Below are 9,648 nucleotides of genomic sequence, written 5' to 3' on the forward strand. Positions count from 1 at the left end.
TTATTATCATGACCAGCTATCTCATATCAGTGTGGTATGGACATTGCTCTGATAGCTCATGTGTTCTGGTATTATAGTAAAGCAACGAACCCTAACCCTCAATTAATTTTACCCCCTTCCCCTCAGCCAGTCTGTGCATGAAAATCATATCTACATACACTTGGTGGCTTATAATAATATAATAATAATAAAAAAATATTTATAGAGCACTTATCAAAACAAAGTTCAAAGTGCTTCACAACAAGAGAAATAAAATACCACAGTGAATGACGAAATATAAAGAATTAAAATACATAAAATACACAAAAGCAATAAAATAAACAGCCATTTTAGGTAAAATCAGGATATGCTTTCAGATAAAAATGTGTTTTGCAAAGAGACTTGACTTGAAGACACTGACTCAGACAACCTAATTTCTTTGGGCAGGTTGTTCCAGAGCCTTGGGGCCCTGATGGCAAGAGCTCTGTCCCCCTTAGTTTTCATCCTGGACTCAGGAACAGACAGAAGACCCTTGCCCAAAGATCTCAAACTATGTGAAGGTTCATAAGGGATTACATGGTCTAAAATATAGTCTGGGGCCAGGCCATGAAGAGCCTTAAAAGTAATCAACAAGATCTTAAAATCAATCCTAAAACAAACAGGGAGCCAATGTAAAGAGGCTAAAACAGGTGTGATGTTGTCGTACTTCTTAGTCCTGGTTAACAGCCTAGCAGCTGAGTTTTGTACAGTCTGCAGTCGTGTCAAAGTTTTGACATACTGTAGGGTCATACTGCCCCGCGTGCGTCGCCCTCCACCTGACCCACAGGATGTGGGCAGCGCTGCCGAACCCCGAGGTCACGGGAGGGTTAAATAGGAATCTGGGGTTGTGCTGATGGGCAGAAATAAGTGCAGAGAAATGACATGTTCTTGCATCCTTCACCATCCTATTATAAAGGCGTAATAACTTTCATTGCTACGAAGTGGACCTGGAGACCTGATTTCTTCCATCTGCATTCTGCCCTTCTGCATTTCTTTTTACAGCTTCGAATACTGTCATTTAACCATGGCTGTTTTCTAGTCTTTGAGTTTGGTCTATTTTTCAGAGGAGCTATCTAAGGTTGAAGAACACAGGTAGTTAAAATAATCAACCAAATCGTCGGTGTTGGAGGAATCGGGAAACACATTCCCAGGAGAATTGAACAGTGTACAGAATTTTGAGGCACTATGCTCTTTAAGGACGCGTGTGTACTTAGAACGGGATAAGACAGTACTGGCAGCCTGTAATTCACAGTTAAAAACAACGCATAGGTGATCAGATACAAACATATCCCTGATTTCCAAAGATGGAGTTTTCAGGCCCAAAGTAAAGACTAGGTCTAAGGTGAATGAGTTTGGCCAGACACATGTTGTTGAAAGTTAAAAGAGTTAGTGATATTTAAAAAATCAGCAGCAAGGGCATTAGAGGAGTCATCAATGTGAATAAAAAAAATCGCCACAAAGAACAATCCTATCATAATTTCCAGTCACAAGACTGGATAAAAACTCCAGGAGTTCCAACAAGAAGGAGCCAGCTGGTTTAGGGGGGCGATAAATAATAGCAAATATGACCGGGAGGGGGCCACCACGTTTAAACATGAGCACTTCAAAGGAGGAAAAATTATTGCAAGCTATGAGGTTACACTTTAAATGCTTCCTATAGACAGTAAAAAGGCCACCACCATGACCACAAACCCTAGGGCGGCTAAAGCTGTCATAATCTGGAGGGCACAATTCAGCCAACTGACTGTGATCACCAGGACGTAACCAGGATTCAGTTAAAAACATAAAATCTAAGTCAGTAGAACAGGTAAAATCATTTAAAATAAACGTTTGTTACAGAGGGATCTTACATTGAGAAGAGCCATCTTAAAAAGTCTGTACTGGTTCAGATTTGAGGTTGAGACTGGAGGTAAGGTTCTGGCCCGGATGTTTATTAAGTTATTATTATTGCTGTGTCAGCTGTGTCTGTTTCGCATTAAGGACCTATCTGAAATTACCACAGGAATGTTAAAAGTGGCACTAGAGGGATCCGGGCTCCAAATAGCAGCACTATGATCAGTCCACAAGGGGGAGTTAGTGACAGCAGAGGGTGTGTGCTGTTGAGCAGGTCAAAGAGGCGGATGAAGTCTGCTTTCATCAGCTCCGATTGCTGACGGGCGGTGTCATTGTTGCCATCGTCGGGAGTGCAGCCAGAAGTCCGGGGAGCTTTTCGAGGATGTCGGGGGTCGTAGCTCCGGGAAAGCAGCGTGTGACCACATTAACGAAGCGGATATTACTCACTATGGAATCTCCAACGATCAGCGTAGTTGGGGGGATGAGAGGAGGCAGAGTCGATGATCGTGGAGACCACTGAGTTCCATCAGCCATCCCTGGGATAGTTGTGGCCGGGGACTGCTGCAGCGAGGGGGCGGTGTCCTCCTTAGCAGAGGGGTTCTCTGCTGTCTCAGGACGAATGAGACCTCCAGAGCTTCTCCTGATCACGGCCTCTTTCAGTAACTTGCGGCGAGAGGAGGAGGAAGACTTGACCGCTGGAAAAAGGGAGTGTCCCTCCAGTGTAGGAAAGTCCTGCATATCCAGGATGTCAAACCTGTTGGCCAGTGGAAGATCCCGATGTGAAGGTGGAGGAGCCAGGCGCTTTGCACCATGTCTGTCCTTACAGGCTACAGTCCACGCTCCAGGCGTGGAGTCGAACTCACCGGAGCCTTCTCACCAACCCTGCACCCCTGTGCATCCACTGGGGCTCGGCAAGGAGTAGAAATGGCAATTGTTTTGGGCTTTGCACCCATGAAGAGCCACAGATCTTCAGGCTTAGCTGAAACGCCTTCGTGCTCAGGGGCGGCAGTGATGATGGAGCCGAGCCACGGAAGAGTGGGATCATTGTCCAGTTCTGGAGTGGAGCAGTCAGGGGAGTGAGATAGGATGGTCGCAGTCCGGTTGCCGCAGCCAGAGGAGCTGAGGACAGCAAGGTGTTTTGCCTGGGCCGAGGCGACAGTGGAGAACTCCAGGATGAGCTTGTCTTTTTCTCTGAGCTCGGCTTCCAGACAGGCGATACTTTTCTTCAGCTTTGAGACAGTAAGGTGACAAGATCCACACTCAGCCATCATTTAGTCCGTGAGGGTGCTTAAAAGTTTAAAGTCCACAGTAAAGTCCATAAAAGTGCTATAGAGCTTAAAATCCTTAATAAAAGCGACCGTTTAGCCAAGCCGCCGGGCTGAAAACAAACCTAGCTAAGCTAGCAGCAGTGGAGGTACTCCACGTTGAGTTGCAGCCAGCTTAAAATCACTTAAGATCAACATGTCTGATGACTGAAAATTGTGAAAACAGTGTAGTGTAGAAAACTTGACTTAAAAACTTGTTGTAATGTAAATTTATGATGGTTTAAGACGAAGCTTCTAGCGACGCTTCTGCCGGGTACACAAAAACGCTGACACATGCGCAGTCGCAGTCACTTTTACTTTAAATTGTGATTATTCAAATTGAGATTATTATAGGTTTGTGATGCTCAGGATACTTTTTTAAATTTTACAGAAATTACATTTGTCATGTCAAAAAGTCTTTCTGGGTTCTAGGGCATTTCATGACCTGCAGTTTTAACTGTGGTCATTATGTCAAAATCACACCACAACCCACACTGCTCCTGGAGGCTGGGGTTTTGTCTTGTTCCTAATAATGTGGACATTGAATTGGGGCAGTATTTTGGCTGTTACTGGTGATGTGACACATTCCACGGATCCACGAGAACACAAGTACAGACAAAAAAGCAGATTGAGAAAGGCCTCTACTCTCTTACTATTGGCTCGCAGACCTACTGTCCCTACACATGAGGTCTGCATATGGACCCTTCTCAACTCTGCAGTTTCCCTCAGCTCTACTGAGCTTTTCATCCTCTTTTAGGTCTCATCAACCGTGTTTCCAGCAACAGCAGACAGCTGTTTTCAGCGAAAAACCCTTAATACAGACAAAGTTAGCTATTAGCTGGTGAACATAGCGGAGCATTTAGCAGCTGAAGAGCCAGATATTTCCCTCAGGAGTTGGTGGAGGAAAGTGAATATTACTTATATTTGTCAGATGGACAGAAACAATACTCCAAATAAATGCTAATGTTGGTCTGTAACTGATGTGTAATAAACAACTTGCTAACATGTTCGCCATATGAACTTTATATGTTGATACTGTGTTTACAGCTTGTTGCACTACCCTCAAGTTACCAAAAAATCAATTCATGCAAGTTTAACCAATAGTGTATTATTAACAATGGATAATATATTGCTCATTTGAACCCACAGTGAATCATCACCTAAATCTGTAGTTCCCCTCAGCTCTACATTCCTTTTCATTGTTTTGGTTTATAGGCCCTACAAACCCAGCTAAACCCTTGTTGAGCAGGCAGCAGCTATTTTTGGCAAAAAAAAGCTCTGATAAATTCACTGTATGGGACACCAAACAGTAGACAAAGTTAACGACTAAATGGGGACCATAGTGAAGCATTTAGCAAGAGTTGGAGGAGACCAAACCAGAGCAAGGAGAGAGAATACTGGACTTCCATTCAACAGAAACAAGAATGAATGCTAATGTTACTCCTTGTCTGCTGGATGTGTAATCAGGTAATTGTTTGCTAACATGTTTGCCATATAAGGTGTTAGTGTCATTAAAGTATACAAATTATACTCATATCTTTTTGGTCAGTTATTATTTCAAATTTCAATGTAATGGAGGATTTACAGTCTATGGCTGAAAAGTAAATGTTTTGTCATATTTTCACTTTTTGACTTTTACTGTTTAGATTTTTTTTTTAACCAATGGTTTTGAGTAGGTTTTAGTTACTATGGTTATTTCAGATTGCATTCTATTTGTGATGTCACAAAATGGAACCCCGATCATCAGAATCAACACACAGAAGCCTCAGAACCTCAGATCCCACAGAGAGATATAAATTCACTCACACTCAACATTTCAGCAGAGTTAAACACAAGTTCTAGATATTCACAGTAACGTATTTTCTCAAATATTTACAAAACAACATGGACTCTAAGACGTTAAAGATTCTTCATTCTCTGGACTCTGAGAGCAATCCAGGTGAGTGTGAAATCCTGGTAAACACCTGCAGCTGCTTTTCATGCACTGTAAAAAGCTTCTTATCAAGTCATTTTGTCTATAGTTCAGTGTATTTTCTTTTGAAGTGCATTAAAAATATTTCAACCTATTTTGAATGCAAATCATTTTATTTCAAGTTCAACAGTTAAGTTAATTTATCTTAATTCTAGTGTAGCAACCTTTGCCTTATTTTTCTTATCTCAAGATACGGACTCTTATCTGGAAAATTTTCGAAACAAGTTGATTGTTATTGGATTATAATTTTCTAACTTCGCTGTCAGATTTTTTCTCTTGTTTTAATGAATCAACGTTTTTAGGACTCTATAGACAGAAATGACTTGATTCTGGAGTTTATTTGCAATGTGACGATACTGTGAATTTGCAGGTATGCTGTGTGCTAAATCAGAGTTCATAATGAGTTAGTAAAATTATCAATACCACTCTAAAGATATTCTGTTACAAGTCCTACATTCAAATTTTACACTTACACTCAAAAATAAAAGCAGTCATTGGGCTAAAATGGCTTTGTGGTGTTGTTTTATTACATATATTATTTTCTTATATATTACATAATTGTAATATACTGTTACATTTAAACGTAAGCAGAATTTTAATGTCATAGCTGGTTGAGATGAAGCAAATTTTGATAAATTTAAACATACTGCTGACCTAATATGTACAATTGTAATCTGCAACTAGTAACTGGTAACTATAGTTGTCAAATGGGTGTTGAGGTCTGGATGGTGGATGGGTATGTAGAGCATCTGATATTCATGCAGGAGTTCAGAGTCACTTTTTTAAACTGTCACTGCGATCTTTCCACGATCTTACCCCGACCTTAAGCATGCCATAGTTGCCATGTGCTGATATTGTAGGAGACATTTTTTTTTGTTTCAAATGTTGGTATTTAACGTTACAAAACAATGCAGCTGAAGGTAATGGACAGTATTGCAGAACCATCCAATATGAACAAGTTGAGGTTCACTGAGTTGATCTCATTTGTAGAGAGCAGTGACAGCACCACCGAACCCAACAACGGCATGGGGGAGGACTGTAAGATGACAAGGAGCAAAAGGAAGACCAGCATTAATCAAGAGTCACCCAGGAAAAGGCAGAAGGGTGCCAGCGAACCCACTGTGATGGCAGTGGAGGCTGTGATGGCCAAAGGGACCAACAGGAAGGCCAGAACAGAAAGAGATGTCCCCAAAAAGAGGCAGAAGAGTCACAACAACATCACTGGTGCCAGTGAACCCACTGAGGTGGCAGTGCAGGCTGTGGCGACCAAGGGGACCAAGAGAAAGTCCAGCACCAAAAGAGAGTCCCCCAAGAAGAAGCAGAGGGGTCACAGTGAACCCACTGAGATGCAAGTAGAGGATGTGACCGCGAATGGCACCAAGAGAAAGGCCAACACCGAAGCAGAGACCCCCAGTAAGAAGCAGAGGGGTGGAAGCAATGACACTGACACCAACACTGTTGAACCCACCAAGATGTCAGTGGAGGACGTCAGGGAGAGGAAGAGTAAGAAGGAGGCCAGTGCTGAGCAGCTGCCAGCAACAGAGACTCCCAGGATGACAAAGAGGGAAAGCGGCTGTGACCTCTCCCTGAGCTTCAGTGGCCCTTCAACCTCCAAACAGAACAACGGGAGCATGTCCTACTCAGTCAAAACCAGCCGAGGTAAGCCGATAATGTGAATGGTAAAAGGACTGTACTTGTATAGCGCCTTTCTAGTCTTTCCAACGACTCAAAGCGCTTCACACTATATATCACATTCACCCCATTCACACACATTCATACACATTCATACACTGATGACAGGTGCCAACTGCTCATCAGTACAAAGAAACTAACTGATCAGTCACACACACTCACACACCGAAAGCACAGCCCTCTGGAGCAATTGGAGGTTCAGTGTCTTGCCCAAGGACACTTCGACATGTGGGCTGGGGGAAGCCGGGATCGAACCACTTGGCTACCACCAAGGGGGCTGGTAGAGATTTTGTTACCATTGGACAGCGCCATGCTAGCTGTTTTCCCCTGTTCCCAGTCTTAAGCTAAGCTAACCTGCTGCTGGCGGTAGCTTCATATTTACCGTACAGACATGAGAGTGGTCACGATCTTTGCCTCAACCTCTTGGCAAGAAAGCAAGTAATTGTATGTCCCAAAATATCAAAATATTCCTTTTGTGATTTGAAGCAAACATTGAGGAGTTAGGGTAAGAGTGTCTTCACAAATATAGTAAAACATGAATCTGTGTATTTTTTTGTGTGTGTAGCTAACTTTGAGGCCAAGTATCTGCAGCTTGACAAGCTCGGAGAAGGAGGCTTCGGATCAGTTTATGCTGGCAACAGAAAAACTGATAATTTACCAGTAAGTATTACGTACGTATTCTCACATCACACATACACACAGTCATCACTCCCTGCACTAAGCACTGGTGATTCTGTCCTATAGGTGGCGATCAAACACATCCCTAAAGCAGATGTGGAGAGTCGACCAATGGTGAGTGATTTGATCTAATGTCTCAGCACCAACTCTTAAAATCATTTTCTTTCTTTTTTCACTTCTTTGTTTCTTTGTTGTTGATAATGAAAACATACACAATGACATCTATTTAAATACTCCTTTTGTTATGTATATTGTTTCCTTTAGGTCTTACATGGGAAAACATACATGGTCCCCATGGAGGTGCTCCTCATGTTGAGAGTGACAGGTGGACCAGAGTCGATGGGGAAATCTGCAGCCGTGTCATTATTAGACTGGTATGAACTGGACCAGGAGGTTCTCCTGGTCATGGAGAGACCAGTTCCCTCTGTGGACCTGTTGAACTACCTCTATAACAACGATGGTCCCCTTGAGGAAGACCAGGCTAAGGTACTGAAGCTGGGTGGAGCATGTTTCTGTGTCAGTGTATGGTGTTCCCTGACAGCTACGCCAAGCCACTTCTGAAAATTGGCCCAAAACAGCCAATGTACAGATGTTGTACAGTTTGCTTTGAGCTTGCTAGCAGACCTCTCTTCTTTTTTCTTGTCTTGAAACATTTTCTTTGCCTCAATTTGTGCAACCCCTAGTGGATGCAAATTTGTATCCCCTCAGTATCTTTGCATTGACTTTATGTGTAGTCATGGCTTCACATTCAGTTTGAACAGACCTTTATACCCATGCACCCTTGCATTGTGTTGTTTTTAAATGACATTGTTCTCACCTGGTCAGGTGAACTGAACTGAACTTTTAGAAATATTTTTGTGTGAAAGCTGTAACATTGTCACATAATGGGAAAGTACCACCCTACAGTCCCTTCTTCACCTCACTCTAACTCATCTGTTTCTCTTCATCTCTGTCTCAGAACATCATGAAGCAGCTGGTGAAAGCAGCCATTAAAATGCATTCTGAGGGAGTCTTCCATTCTGATATTAAAACAGAGAATGTCCTTGTTGAAACCTGCACCGATGTCCTTCGAGTGCGGGTCATAGATTTTGGATGTGGCTGCTTCGTGAAGAAGAGACCCTACCGCTCCTTCTCTGGTACGACGTCTGGCTTCTGCTCCTGCTCTGGACTTTCATTTAAATCTTCTCCTCATCCTTTGTTTCTTTCTGTCTCAATCTGTCTGTCTGTTTTGTAGGAACCTCTGCGTACGCCCCTCCAGAGTTTTACATACTGGGGGCATACGAGGCCGGCCCCACCACAGTCTGGCAGCTGGGCGCGCTGCTCTATGAATTGCTGGATGGATACAAACAGTTTACCACCTCCAAGTTCCTCCGCAAGAAAATTCAATTCATTAGTGAGCTAAAGGTGCTAAAAGTGTCCCAAGGTAAAACAATGCTGATGTCAATACAGTACCTGTGTTTTGGTACTAATAATGTGCAAAGCCTTTTCCTTCCATGTTCCAATAGATCACTGTATCTTCCACCCTAATCTTTGCTTTGTTCTCTGTCCTCTCTCTTCTCAGACTGCCAAGATTTATTGAAGATGTGTTTGACTGTAAACCCAAAGGAGCGCGCCACACTTGAGCAGATGCAGCTGCACCCCTGGTTCACATAATGCTGCACAACCCACCTACCAAACACATCCCACCACCCCTTGGGCTGGGCCAGGAACTGATATAGACCTGGCAATGTATGTGATATATAAATAAATTTGACCTTATCTGACATGAAATGACCTCCAGCATTTTAACTTGAGTAATGCTCAGTAGTTTCTTGGTGATTTAGTAAATGGTTGGCCAACCATCTAAATGCTCCATGCTGACAAAAGGCATTATGCTGATGCTACAGTAACCACTGTAAATATTTGATCAGTTTGGTAATAAACGTACAGTGTGAAGCACTGCCAGAGCTGGAAGAAAATGCTTTTCTACATTAGTCTGACAAACATCCCACAGCTTTGAGATCAGCTGGTCATGTTTCTGTTATAATTGTCATGTGTTGGTATTTGGTGTGATTAGGTTCACAATGCACAATTACAGGAAAATCTGGGTTTATGTAAAATTACAACTTTCCCATTTATAGGCTTTTTATTGTAAAACTTCTTCTATTATTG

General features: G+C 42.6%; 1 protein-coding gene across 1 annotated transcript; it reads left to right on the top strand.

The window, feature by feature from the left end:
• Window positions 1-4,804: 4,804 nt before the first annotated feature.
• On the top strand, window positions 4,805-9,267 carry LOC122879004 (serine/threonine-protein kinase pim-2-like). Its single transcript, XM_044202608.1, has 8 exons — window positions 4,805-5,094; window positions 6,118-6,786; window positions 7,385-7,479; window positions 7,564-7,611; window positions 7,762-7,983; window positions 8,456-8,633; window positions 8,732-8,920; window positions 9,059-9,267. The coding sequence occupies exons 1-8, from the start codon at window positions 5,040-5,042 to the stop codon at window positions 9,148-9,150; spliced, it is 1,548 nt and encodes a 515-aa protein (XP_044058543.1). The 5' UTR covers window positions 4,805-5,039; the 3' UTR covers window positions 9,151-9,267.
• Window positions 9,268-9,648: the final 381 nt, after the last annotated feature.

Source organism: Siniperca chuatsi, linkage group LG7 (assembly GCF_020085105.1).
Source record: "Siniperca chuatsi isolate FFG_IHB_CAS linkage group LG7, ASM2008510v1, whole genome shotgun sequence".
Taxonomy (NCBI): domain Eukaryota; kingdom Metazoa; phylum Chordata; class Actinopteri; order Centrarchiformes; family Sinipercidae; genus Siniperca; species Siniperca chuatsi.